This window comes from Achroia grisella, unplaced genomic scaffold, assembly GCF_030625045.1.
Source record: "Achroia grisella isolate CSIRO2021 unplaced genomic scaffold, CSIRO_AGI_Agris_v1 utg780, whole genome shotgun sequence".
In the NCBI taxonomy this organism is placed as follows: Eukaryota; Metazoa; Arthropoda; class Insecta; order Lepidoptera; family Pyralidae; genus Achroia; species Achroia grisella.
The window spans coordinates 1,292,985-1,307,722 of NW_026713020.1; the positions used below are offsets into that span (position 1 = coordinate 1,292,985).

At 33.6% G+C, this 14,738-nt stretch overlaps 2 protein-coding genes across 3 annotated transcripts in view; one reads left to right on the plus strand and one right to left on the minus strand.

Moving 5' to 3' along the window:
- LOC131851076 (monocarboxylate transporter 10-like) overlaps positions 1-13,466 on the plus strand; it is a 128,572-nt gene extending 115,106 nt beyond the window's left edge. For both annotated transcript variants that reach the window (XM_059201503.1, XM_059201504.1), the window contains 8 exons: positions 4,432-4,591; positions 5,690-5,997; positions 9,385-9,606; positions 10,139-10,276; positions 11,246-11,372; positions 11,827-11,936; positions 12,462-12,682; positions 13,103-13,466. In XM_059201503.1, coding sequence (XP_059057486.1) covers positions 4,432-4,591; positions 5,690-5,997; positions 9,385-9,606; positions 10,139-10,276; positions 11,246-11,372; positions 11,827-11,936; positions 12,462-12,682; positions 13,103-13,336 — 1,520 coding nt within the window. In that variant the 3' untranslated portion in view covers positions 13,337-13,466. The remainder of the gene's footprint in view (positions 1-4,431; positions 4,592-5,689; positions 5,998-9,384; positions 9,607-10,138; positions 10,277-11,245; positions 11,373-11,826; positions 11,937-12,461; positions 12,683-13,102) is intronic.
- A 374-nt stretch (positions 13,467-13,840) lies between these two features.
- Positions 13,841-14,661, minus strand: LOC131851000 (uncharacterized). The gene has a single exon (XM_059201423.1). It carries the CDS (start codon positions 14,658-14,660, stop codon positions 14,109-14,111), a length of 552 nt encoding a protein of 183 aa, XP_059057406.1. The 5' UTR covers position 14,661; the 3' UTR covers positions 13,841-14,108.
- Between the last annotated feature and the right edge of the window lie 77 nt (positions 14,662-14,738).

Below are 14,738 nucleotides of genomic sequence, written 5' to 3' on the forward strand. Positions count from 1 at the left end.
GAAAGAAATTTATCAAAAAAATGAAATCTAGCTCAAAAATTGAAAGTGGTGGACTGAAAGAATGTCGTATAAAAGATTAAAAAATGAAATGTACCATAAATAATAGGGTAATGCAGAATCTACTCGTATATGGCGCTTTGATAGGTATCCGTGAAATCTAAGATTTTGCGATATTTGATCATATTTTTTTTTAATTTTACATGTTGCGAAGGATAGACAAATTGAGAGTCTTCACTCTTCTTAATCGTTCCCTCACTGCTGAGGATCGCAACTCTACATTATCTTGTCGACCAGCTGTCGCCATCGGTTGTGCTCAGATGTCTGGTCTAGTGCGGCGCTAACAGTAATATTTAGCTGATGGGATTCCTGGTCTGACAATCATATGTGACTTCGACCTCGAGGATCCTCGAAGCAGAAGTCTCTACAAGTCTCTGAAAATGCTCAGAGAGTACTAGAATATACTAACTTGATATGAGACCCCTGTACATTGCCACGTTGTGGTCGTAGACTATGAATAAAAGCTAAACGAGGCACCATGACAGCAATGGCACCGCTGATACCTTTTTAATGCAATAGAGGCGGAAATTGCTGTGAAAATAGCAGTAAATTACAGTAACTATATTTTACATATTGTTTAGAAATATGCTGAAATTAATTCAAAAAATTGTATAGAGCTAAATTATTTTTATAATAATACCTATGATTATAAATCCATATAGAGGTTAGTAGAATATTATGCATACTAGCCGTTTACCAACAAGTAATAAGAGACACATAAAATATATGTACCTTTTTATACTGTATAAAAATAACTGAAATAAACATTACTCATTCATACGTTTTACAGTGTATATTGGTAGAGTTATTTATATATCAGATTTAACTATTTCGGGGTCAAACATAATATATATATTTCTCTAATACATTTAAGTATACCGCAATTATATTTTATTAAGCTCCCACTCTGTTTTCGTAAAACTGGAGGTCTGATAAATCATTTTATTATATTATTCCTTATCCAGATGGACAGCGGCTTGTCAATATATGAATGAAATTATAGATTCCATGAATACATTTACCAAGTTATAACTTATATTTTCCATTTTCATAGTTCAACCAGTCACGTAGGTATTTTCATAAAAAAAATGGGCGTCAGTATTATTCATTTTATAGAATTATTATTAAGAATGCGACGCAATGTAACGACTTTTTTTTTTAAATAGTAACCATTCCTATGTATACAATTAGATATCAGCAATAGCTGTTTGCTGCGTGAACTCGGGAATTAGTATAGAATAGAAATAGAATTGAAAACTTTGCGAGTTCAGTACATATTAACACAATATTTAGACTATGTCGTCATGCGCCAGAGTACCTTTCAAACAGTAAAAAGAATCTCAGTGGTACCTGGTGCTACTTTCCTCCTCCTTATAAAATCAAATCTCTCTCTTTTTAACATTAGTTACAGGTATTGATAAGTATAGATGAAGATATTCGCTGGCTTAGAATGGGTGTACATGTATTATACATATAAATCTTCTCCTTAAATCAATCCGTCTATTGATAAAACTTTATTAAAATCCGTTGAGTGTTTTAAGAGACTAAGGGGAGAGACAGCGGATGCGACTTATTTGTATACTATGTAAAGATAATATAAGAATACAAAATATACACAGAACATATTATAGTATAGACGGTTGTTACATAGAGTAAGCTAATTCAAACACCGGGTGATTTGTTAGCGTGTCAAATAAGCGTTCCCCCTTCTAAACTTTGATAAGCGGTAATATCCTGAAATGAATGACTCCGCCTTAGTTCTCATGCAGAAAGTAACATTGACTTTGCATTAGTCAACAGAACTATTTAAGTAACTCAAAATTTACTGTGTCACTAACAACTCTATTTCAAACTATGTTGATACGACTTATACTTAATTTGAGTTTGACAAGAAATGAAATTAAAATTTGATGGAGTGTCATTGATTTTCGGAATGGGCCTGCCAGTTATAGTGTTACTTAAGTACCTTAAAGCTTAGTAGATAAACTATTTTTTATTATCAGTTGAAAAGGATAATATTTCCAATTTAGTAGTTTTTTTTGTATAATACAATAAGTACCTATATAATTCTAATAAAAATCTACCAATATAAAATAATGTTAGTTTTAAATAGTAACATTATTTTAAATTGGTTGATTCTACTTCTGGAACACTAATACAATACATATGAGAATATCTGTTACTGCTAGACTTGAACCTACACAGAAAAAAGTGTGTCTTTTTAAAGGAATTCAAAAATAAATATAAAACCGGTTCTGTGTAGTAAAACAAAACTTTTATCCAACCTCAACAGCGGCTTAACGTTTTTCAACAAATATTTATTTTTAATAATATATAGTTTAAATCCTCCTCCTACCTGGATGATGATTGTATCTTACAACGAAGGCGACGTGCTAAGAAATAACATTATTTATAGTCCTGTACAATAAAGATGTCTTCTCATACATCAATCTTTCATACATTGACATCAAAATTCCATACATCGAAATGCTTAAACACAAACTAACGGGGTTATATGTTACATGTCTAAAGATCGTATGACTGATAGATGTTGAAGATCTGAGACGTTCGTAAATATCACTGGAATCTTTGCTGCCGCTACAAAACACTAGCAACGTTTCGCCGTTTTTATGACATGATTCACAGTGTAGTATTTACAACTGACTTTATTCATTGAACGTCTCTCTATTCGACTATTTTTTAAATGTTTGCCCCGTGATATTTTCAACAATTCAGAACCGATGTTATGAAAATTAATCTTATTGACTGATTTTGTTATTATAGTCAGTCCTTTATGTGGAACAGAATTTTAAAGTTTATTGCAGTCTAGACCTACATCAAGAAAATCGGATATCTTAATTATACTTAAGTTGCTATGTTATATATGACACAAAGTTAAAATACTGATTCTGAACTCTGATTTATTCCGGTTGTGACTGGCGCAGGATAAAGACTATTTTAATTAAATATCAAACAATAATTATGAACATGTATATTTCCCAAAAGGGCTCATAGCGAAGAGATAAGAACAATCAAAAGAGAAAAATAAAAAATAGATATCAAAAATACAAATTTTATAAAAAGAATGGTAGGCAAGCTGCCAGCAACACCTGTAATGAGGAAATGACAACTTTAAAAAACATTTAATATTTAACTTAATATATTATAACTACCTAGTATGAAAATACTATTGCATATATTAATTTGTGTAATATTCAACAAATCTAACTGTCCTCGATAAGATAACTAAATGGGAACGGAGATGACCGGCTACATTGCACGAAATTGCCTCGTATTAACCGGATGTCATCACACTAAACTGATTCTTTATACTTTGTTTCTATAAAATAAATTAAATGTACCGTCACGGCTGTTATTCTGTATGGGATGGTCAGAGACACTGCCAATTCGTGACGTTAATCCAATATGACCATATCTAGTATTCATTTGGTTTTGTATTGGTGGTCCAATAACGAGGAGTTATTTAGTAATATAAGTTCACCCACTAATAATACACGAATAATTAGGATGTGGCATACATTCTACTTAAAAAGTTTAGTACTTACTTTAGTAATAGTGTTTCCAGGCACCGGTTAACATCGAAAACTCTGTTATTATAGGAATTTGATAACTAAGAGTTAACATTCACAGCCTATGTTAATTAATTCCTTCCTAAAAATCGAGATTGTCCAACGTAGTTAATAAAACCTATCAATTGGTGAATACATAGCATAGCATAAAAGATAGTACAAAACACGAAATAAGTATAATTATCTACTTCAGTATTATTGTTCTTTGTTATATATACTTTAGTACTTCCAATCGATGTTATTGTAACTGACTACTAATACATATGTTCTTTAATATATATTGTCCTTTCTTTACTGTATGTTACAACTAAAGTATTTTCTATCTATCTATCTATCAACAATGTCCAAAGTTAAGACTACCTAAAATATAGCAAATTTGTAATACATGCTGTAGGTAAAATGACATCACGATACAAATTGTGAATTTGCAAAGTCCTTGTACAGTTAGGTATAGCCGATATACTATGCAAACTAATTCCTATGATGATGACGAGTCCAATGATATTAGATATCGCATCGATATATCGATAGCTACGTATTAATTCCATATTTTATGCTTAATTAAAGAACTAACTTACGTTGTTATTGATTGGTATTATTTAATCTTAATTACATTTGAAACTAACGGTATAGAAATGGATTGGGTTGAAATCGATTTTGAGGTAGGACTCCAGAGTGGAGGTCTATCGGCCGCGTTGTGTGTGAGCTAAGTCGGGAGCTAAACTATGTGATTTAGCTGTAATAGTAAAGTTTTGCATTTGTATCTAAAGAGTGAGCATTACAGGGACGGTGGTAGGTGTGGGAGTGGGCCTGACCCGAGACTGTTCTACACTAATGGTGGCACAGTACTTCAAAAGAAGACGCGAGCTCGTCGAGATCTTCGTCGTGAGCGGCAGCGGTCTCGGCATCGCCGTTATGTCCACCTTCATCAAAGGCGCTATAAGGTGATAACTGCATATTGAGAAACAATTATTACTACGTTATTTCAAGTAACGAGGATTGCCAACCTTAAAACATTTAACCTTGTACAAAGAACTCAATCTCATATAATTTACTTAATTTTGCTTTCTATCCTCGTTGATCCTTGAATTTTATCCTAGAATTTTAACCGATTTTCGTAAGTCAAAATGTCGTATGAGGATAAAAATGTACCGAAGGCTAAAAGTCTCGTAAATGTAGATACCACAATTCCCATACGGTTGGTATCCCTGCTACAAACTTTCATTCATTTGAAGCGCTTAAATATAATTAATACTATTTTTTTACTTATTATTTTTATATAAAATATATAACGTGTATAGTTTTGTGCTATAAGCTTTTGCCCGCGGCCTCGCTCGCGTTAATTTATCTCCTTTGGGGTGGTATTTATCAAAATCCTTTCTTAGGAAATGCCTACGTCATAGTAGATTTATGCATGCCCTCAAGTCTCAGCCCGATCGGTTTAAAATTGACAAAGTTTCATACAAACTTTCATCCCCTTGGGAGTAGAATTAATCCTTTCTTAGCGGATGCCGCCTACATCCGCATAACATCTACCAGCATGCCAAATTTCAGTCCGATCCGTCCAGTGGTTTGGGCTGTGCGTTGATAGATCACTATGTCAGTCATCTTTGAGTTATATATATATAGATAAGTAAATATTTTTTGTTGTAATTAGATACATATTTTTTTCTACTCAGTTAAATCTACTTCTTTATTTTACCGCAACAGTCACAATATTGTGGCGGTAGAATAATAAAATGACTATACAAATGTACAAAATTAAGTTAATTACAGTAATGATTATGTCAAAAACATAATCAGTGCAACCACCGATACTACTGGTCCTCCAGTTGTCGAAATTCGACTATAAAAAAAAATATAAAAAGATCTTTGAACGAGCAATAGCACTTAAATAAAAGAGTGTGTGACATGGTAGTGTGTGATGTTTTTTTATTTAATTCATGTATTTTAAGCATAATTAAAAAAATATTGGCATTCTGCACTCCTTTTAATAAACTATAAGTTTGCGAAATTTCATACTCATACATTCTTAATTACAGAGCAATCGGTTGGCGACTGGGTTTGCAAGCTGTAACAGGAGTAGTATTCGTAACATTCATATTGGGCACCTTCTACCGATCAGCCTCTTTGTACCACCCACAAAGAAGAGCCATACTCCATCTCAAAAATCAGAATAAAATCAAACGGAAGATGAAGGACAGGAACAAAAGTGATGATAGACAACCATTCTTTGACTTCTCCACTTTAAAATCTAAAACAGTCAGGATTCTGCTCATGTCAACAGGGATATCAGCATTTGGAATTAACACACCGATATTTTATTTAGCGTACCATGCGGAACAAGAAGGTAAGGTGACATCTTAGTATTTTTTTTATTTGCGCATTTAATGTCTTGATCTTCGTAGTTCCATCAGAGGAGTCACAAAGTTCGTGTAAAAAGCCATGAAATCTACGACCTCTCCAAGTAGGGCACTTAAATTTTATTGTTGTTATTTATTTACGTACACATAAATGTGACCACCACCGAGGGGCTGACTTAAAAATTGATATTGGTGTAATGTAATATTACCCTATAATAACCACAAAGCATACAACGGGATTAGGCATATCTACACGCTACTGTAATAATAATATAGAAATTATTTAGGGTTTTATACATAATTATGAGAGAAGTTATGACAAATAAACGAGAAGACATAAATATAAACTCGCTAATGTTTAAATTTACAAAACCAGCTTTATAATATGCACATTTATGAGTGTGGTTTATCATAGCTTTTTATTTACAATCATTACACCTGAAAAGCGGAATATTTGAATGCGGATGAATTCATTTAAAACGTCTGTTTTGTCCAATTGTCTTTTTGTGTGTACAAAAGTACTTAGATATATTGATATTTTACGATTATAACGTAACATATCTATAGGCAAAAAAAATTAAAAGTCCCCACGAAAAGCAGAGAAATGCTAAAAAATATAAGAATAACCTTATTGTTTAAAACTTTTATTATTCATCTACTTCACCCCATATAATGAGAACCACAGAAATTTACTGTTGGAATGAAAGTCAGTGATGCATAAAATGGAAAAGTTTCCTTTATAATGACTAGATATATGCGAAGACTTACTTTTCAGATACTTGTGTTCATTATTTTGTATTTCATAAACATTCGTAGGGGTATACGTAGGTATTAATAATTATTAAGGTCGGTTATAATTATATTGTGAAATTCAGAGAAACAAATTGATTGCAATTTTCTTTTAACAAATATATATACCTATCTAATTATATTTATATACTTTAGTATATCGTTACTGTAAATAAAAATATTTATTTATTCTTATTTTATTTTGGCCACAGAGAAATTAATATTATCATTATTCATTTCATCCTAAGAAATGTTCTATAACTCATTATTTTAGCCCATCTTATAACCGGAATAGAAAAATATCAGAAAAATTGTTTCTTCATTTCTTATTTTATTAATGTCAAGAAATTAACAGGTATGTATAAAAAAGAAGCAATGTGTTGAAAAATCAATGTGGCTTGAAAAGTAATTGATCGTTAGAAATACCTACTACGGTCTTAATAAAATTCCTGTTGCTTACAATGCGTTTAAGCAATTACTTGAACAGATTGTATATTGTAGATACATATATAAAATTCTTATTCATAAGGACGTACGATCGTTACGACGTTACAATCGTAAACATACGTACCCAGATGACAAAAGGTTATATCGCTATATCTATATATAGTAGATATCTAATTTCACAATACTATTTTTATAATAGTTCAGTGCAATAGCATATTAGTATTCAGTGCGTAATGCTCTATGGTCTTAACTTTTCACTTGCAAGAGAAACACCGGAAAACATTAACTGTCTCTTAACAAGTATATATAAAACAATAATCCCCCGCGAACAAGAATACATTAAGTATCATATACCTCACTACCTACTTAACATATCGAGAGTACTCTCACCAGTCTCCGATTGGGGGCGATTGAACTTAGTCAATTCAACCCCACCAAGACACAAGCCTGCGCGTTCACCGCTAAGAAAACCCCTTTTGCTGTGGCTCCGCAATTCCAGAACACGTCCATTACCATCTCTAAGAGCATTGGGATTCTCGGTGTCGACATCCCTAGCACAGTTGAGTTCCGTAGTCACCTCGAAGAAAAGGTCAAGCTCGCCAGCTTGACCTTTTCTTCGCCTCGCTCTATTCAGCACACCGAGCTTTTTGGACGCCTCCAAAAAGCTCGGTGTGCTGAATAGAGCGAGGCGGTACTTCACTGCGAACCAGAGACTTCTATTGTATAAGTCGCAAGTTCGGCCGCACATGGGGTACTGCTCTCATCTTTGGGCAGGAGCACCTGGATATCAGCTCGGTCCTTTTGACTCGGTTCAGAGACGTGCTATGAGAATTGTCGATGATTCCAATCTCTCAAACGGTTTGACATGGTCTCAAATTGTTTGACATGATGCCTACGGCTACCTTTTACCATCGCACCGCTCGCCATCGACAGGGAATTCGTCCCCACACGCTGGAACCTAAGTGGTCTCGGACAGTGCGGTTTCAGAGGAGCTTCCTCCCGCGTACACTTAGATTGTGGAATGAACTACCTGCCGAGGTTTTCTCGAGAGACTACAGCATGAGGTTTTTTAAGAAGGGTATATTAAAGTTTCTTAAGGGTCGGCAACGCGTATGTGACACCCCTGGTGTTTCAGGCATCCATAGGCTACGGTAACCGTTTACCATCAAATGGGCCGTATGCTTGTTTGCCACCTAAGTGGTATAAAAAAAACATACAGAGTACATTTACAAAGAGTATCGCGTACTGTTCTGGCGGAATACGAAACTGATATATATTAAAATAGAAGTATTTAAAGAAATGAGCAGCGGAGCTGATTTTTATCTCTACAAAAAGTAACTTCGTCATCAGGAATTCGAATTACTGCACGTCAAACGTTGTACTCTCGCTAGATGAATCACAGTTATTTACAATCTTAGTATCCTTTTACCTCAAGATTTTTTGTATACCTACATATAGATATACCGTTATTCGCAAAATATAACGTATAGTTTTGCACAAGATAGATATTGCATAAATAAATAAAATTGTAGGTAATCAATATGGAAAGCTAGCTATCTAGGAACTACAATTTCTACCAGTGTAGGTACTAAAAATCTCTATAAATCTCTACTAAGTAGCTATGTAACTGTGTTTACTAATTTAATGAACGTAAATATAAAACAAACTTGCAAATTCATACTACGCTAATACAAACTATGTCTAATAGTTACTTTATTACTAGACTAGACACATACTTGGTCACAATTGTATTATTGGCAACAAAAACATTTATAGTTACGAGTATAGATTACCGATATTCTGTTATCGTGGCAGGAGCCTTTACATCTTCGTGGTAGTCAATTAAATAACGTAATATGGACACAGCTTGTATACAACACATACTCGTATGTATAAACTAAATATACTTCTCATCTTCATGATCGTTCTCTCACTACTGAGAATCGCGACTCTACACGATCTTGTCAACCAGCTGTCGCCATCGGTTGCGCTCAGACGCCTGGTATAGTTCGGGGCTAACAGCATTCATCTAACTGGATATCTGGTCTGACCATCGAATGAGACTTCGGCCTCGAGGTCTTTTACATTATTTTAAATATACTAAATTAATGAAATAAAAAATTAACATAAAATTTCAGGCTTAGGAGATACAGCAGAACTGCTTCAGGCCTACTTGGGCCTAGCCTGGGCGGTGGGATGTGCGGTTTTTGGATTACTTGTACGGCAGAACTCGGCCGAATGCCGAATAGCCCGGCAATATTTAACACAAGCGGCAGTATTTGTATGTGGTCTAGCGACTATGGCCCTAACTGCTGTTGAAGGCTCTTACAGGGGATATGTTATGTTCGCTTGGATCTATGGTAAATACAATGCAAGTATAGGAGGCTTTCATTCCATTTTCATTATCATTTTAATATCTAGATATATACTAAGTTGATGATAATTGCGAGTAGGTACATCCATTTGTAATAAACTTTGATGCACAGACCCGCTTCTAGAAAGAGAATATCTAAAAAAGAAATATTTCTTTGCAACATACCTCAGTAATCAAAGGGAACCCTAGCTTTAGAATTTTTGACTCGTGGAAGTTAGTCATCCTAACCAATTTAAAATGTCAAGAATACGAAACAATCAGTCGATTGAATAACTAATTAAAATATAATAAGGCATATCATACATATAGAAGAATATAAACCATGTAGATTATACATATCTTTCTATGTCAATCAGTCACAAGATCGATCAAATCGCACATTTGTTTTGCTAGGCCGTTTTTAATTTATAAGTGCGAGAAACCATCTTATTTAATTCAGTTTATTGCTTATCGATTTTCATTAGTAATAAGAAAATGACTATAAGTACATAATGATAACTTTATTGTCGGCTATACAGGTATATTTTGCGGTGGATATCATTATTCGTTGAAGATGTATACCTATGAACGAGTTCGCTCTCGAAACTTCGCGCGTGCATGGGGGTTTGTACAGTGCTCACAAGCTGTACCTATAGCTATTGGAGTACCACTTTCAGGTAAGACTCACAAATTGTATTGCCATCACAAGGAATTATAAAAACTCAAACAATACTTGACTGTTTTTTTAAACCTTTCACCTAAAAAGTCATAAACAAACTATTCAAAAATATTGAGTCATTAGCACCTGTGCAGCGCTGGACTAGGTTACGAGTTTCAAGTAAATAGTTTTTCTTGAGAATTTATACCTCAGTAAACGCAAAGGATATTAGGTATGTTAGAGATATGTATTCTTGTAGAAACTAATTTGTTTTTAAATGCTCCACGTATAAAATACACTAATTGCTACTTTCTTAAATTATTAAAAATTATTTCTCTGCTAAAAAAAATAGAGCTCAGATTTCTGAGATTTCTCCATTAATTTGCGCCAGAATAAATACCATGCTTAAGCTTGAACAACATTGGTAAATAAATGAAGCGCTTTTAATAAATTAAACAAAACGCCACGACACCTTCGCTTCGTAAACAAACATGCCTCTGGAATTTACAAAGCACATAAAGAAAAAACACTCATCAGGTGTCCAACACGCATGAATTGGGTTCCGTAGCCATACCTGCGTTTTAATTTTTTGCTCATTATCAATTTGACATTACAATACTGAATACTGATACAGACAAGTTTGAAGGTGTCAACACGAATTCCAAAAACAAAATTAGTAAGTTACGAGGTAGTTCTCATTGTGACACTCCAAAAACCCGTTACTTGAAATATAAGGGTTTATGTAGGTTTTTTAAGTATTATGAGTAGGTAAGTGATTTATTGTACCTACTACAAATACAGTGTAGGTAGACTAGTGGAGCACCATTGAGGAGCAAGAAGATCAAGTCGATTAGTTAATGGTGGTCAATTATCAAATATGGTTTGTACCATAATATATGGTGCATTGCTAAAATGCAACGAATAGTCCCGTTAAAATCTTTCGCGCTTCAATTATCAATTAATTTTGTATGCTTATATATGTTTTCAGGATATATAAACGTGGGATGTGGTGGCAAGGCAGGCTACTACTTCAGTTCTACATGCTCGCTTATTGGTTCACTGTCACTCTTTTGCATTGATCTACATCGGCGCAGCGTAGCGCATAAACAAACCAAGTCAGTATGCATTTTATTGTATGGTAATCTAATCATTAGAGAACTTGGATACCATATTATCCGCTTCTAAAAAAAGGAAGTCTCAATTCTATTCAGTGCATGTTATCTGATATCTTCAACAAACCTGAACAGTTTTTTTTATTATTTAACAATACATCTGGTATACTTACTTGTCGCAAATTGGATGTTAAATATAATTATTAACATAATAACAATAATAATAACCACGGACAATTCACACAGCGCCATCTAATCCCAAACTCAGTAGAAATTCTTATATAGATACATTTTTCTAAAGATCTACCGTGATGCATGATGTCTGATGAGTATGAAATATCCATTTCTACTAGTCCCTATTAATAACAATCCCCTCCTCTTCGATTAGGGCAACTAAATACAAATACACTAAGATTCTTTCAATTTTTCACAAATTTATTTAAATATTAAATTTCAGAGAAAATGGCGGAAGTACACTGTGTGAGACGGTAGTGGGAGGATCAACGCGTCGCAGCCACTCTCGCGAAAGAGAGCCTCGTACCGCCACGGGCGCCGCCACCGCTTTAGGTTGGTAAAGTCATAATAAAGGTATATGTAGAACAATGCAATTTCAAAAGTTAAAAATAATTTTACTAACTTATATGTCAATAATAAAACATTTTTATCGAAAAATCAGAATGATAAAATGGATGGAAATTAAATTAATGTCCGTCTCGAAGGACCAAGATTGTTTTCCGCTTACGTATCAATTTCAAAGAGATTGACAATTATATATTTTCGAAAAAAAGGAAACGTCTAAATAGTTAATATATGATAAATAGCACCACGAAAATGATACATTGACAACCCCCATACGAAGCACTACCATACCTACGGAATAGTGTGTTATTCTTCTATACCTAGCATTTTTATTAGGTATAACCTATAAACCAGAATACAAATTATGCCTCACTTATTTTTGCCAGCAACAGCTAATAGGATACAGTGCGATAGGTAGCCACTTCCTGTGACACTGCAGTGTTTAGATCCAACTAAATTTTCTTTTTTTTTTGTGGATCAAAATGTACTTGTTATTTAATCAAGTCATTTTAGTTTTAGGAGCAGAATTAATAGCACCAGGCAGAACCGGTCGTGATCTACTTCTGGACAGCATTGGTCCGGGTAGCCTCGGCTCCCCTCCAACCAACATACCCCCGGAGCTAACATGCATTAGTGAGGAGGGAGGGCTAGATTTGGACCTGGATTTAGATATACCGGAGCATCTCTTAGAGGATTTAGATTGCGGCGGTGACTGTATCACTAGTTGTAATAAGGTATAGTGTAAAGGGAAATCGCCAAAGATCAATCATTCTGTTTTTTCTATTGTCAAGTAAACTAAACACTTATTTAACATAACAGTAGTTATCAACATCAAACTATGAAAACTACGTATTGGTAGTTTTCATTAAACATACACACTGTAACAACACAAAAAACTTATTATATATATATATCATACGATATTTCGTATGATATATATATATAATAAGTTTTTTGTTTGTATTACTTTTTTATACAGCAATAAACACAATATAAATGTCTTAAGACATGAAATACTACTTATCCCATTAGTAGGATTTCTTTTTATATTTTTTTAATTATCTTGTTAATTTCGGTATATACGGTATATCATAATAATAATTCAAATAAACATTCGAGTTATTATGATGATACTATATATGAATGTTTTACAGGTTGAAAACTATTTAATGCTGAGCGAGTATGAAAACAACCTGATAGCGGAGCTTCCCAATATGAACGAGCGTCGCCACAGACGCTGGTCGATAGTAATGGCCAACTCAACACAGCAATCCACCATCCCAGAACAGCACTCCCCGGAGCATACCAAAAACTCCATCAAGTGGAAGAAAAAGTGCCATAACGCAAACAACAGACTGATCACAGTGATTAACGAAGCGTCACTATAAATTCCTAGTGAAATAATATTGAGACAATAAATAGAAAGTACCTAATTGATAGTGTATGTACCTATTTAACCTCATTAATTTATTTGATGTGTGTGATGAGTAGTATTTGTGTATTGTTCAATATAATTTATTAAATTATTATGAAACATTGACTCGTTTTCTTAAATTACAACTTAACAAATAATCCGCTCTACATAACCGAATTGTAAATATGTAAGTATACTTCAATTATAGTATGTCACTACTACTTTAAGCATAAATTATTACTACCTTGAACTAAAGAATTATTCTGCATGCTCTGATTAAACACACTCGTTCCAATTTACATAATTACGAATTACGTGTAAACGTAATATCGTACTTCACCGTAATTACAGTAGGAGTCAAGGTTACCCAATAAAACGGTAAACACAATGTATGATACTATTTTAATAAAATACTGCATAATACATTAGAGTATAAAGGAACACAATTTATCATTAAAACGTAATTATAAAAAAACCGGAAACTATAATAGTGCTGAAAATAGAGTGCACGAAACTAAATACTGCGCTCATTTCTAACCAGCCAGTAGGTACCTACAATATATTGCGAAATATGTCAATATATTCTTACAAATTTTGTAAAAATATATTTTGTAAGTATAATAATTGATACATTTGTTTATATGGAATAAATATTTTCTTTCTATTTTTTAATGACAGTTTTACATGTCACCTTTTCATGGGAAGGCGCACCTCAGGTTTTTTTATATATTCATTAAAGTAGATAATTATCGTTGAGGAATAACAATGTCCTCTAGAAACTGGGCGAAACAACGCATCGCCTGTAGTATAGCAGCAAGTAATATCGACAGAGATAAACTCACCAACTTCTGATTTTCTGTATTCACAATTTCGTTGTTTAGAACAGGAACTAAACTTTGGCTTGTATCTAAGCTATGTATACTAGAAGGATCACAATCGACGTTGCTTGTATTTGTACCGCCAACATTTCGTTCACGATTAATCGACTCACAAGCATCATTAACATCACATGTCAGATCTATCACAATAAAATCGGAAACTTTACTATCACTGTTTCCCGTGGGTAAGTCAGATTCTTGGTCCGGAGCTAACCCGGCACTGTCTATACCATCACTATCAACACTTACACTAGTTATATTGTATGAACAACATGGAATCTCATTCCAATGAGGTTCACTAGTTAGGCACTTCGTTATTACGTCACACTTATCATCTAATACAGATCTTACAATATTTATCTTATTATTATTAGCATTTATGCTTAACTTTAAAGAGTCCTCATTTTCCTCTGATGACATACCACTGTCATTGTCAACAGCTTCGTCTCGTTCTTGACTTTTACTGTGGTTTTCTTTGTTTTTCAAAGCTTTGATTTC

Bases quoted from the DNA above. Each gene is read 5' to 3' on its own strand.
- LOC131851000 (XM_059201423.1), bottom strand. From the start codon at position 14,660: ATGTCATCAGAGGAAAATGAGGACTCTTTAAAGTTAAGCATAAATGCT.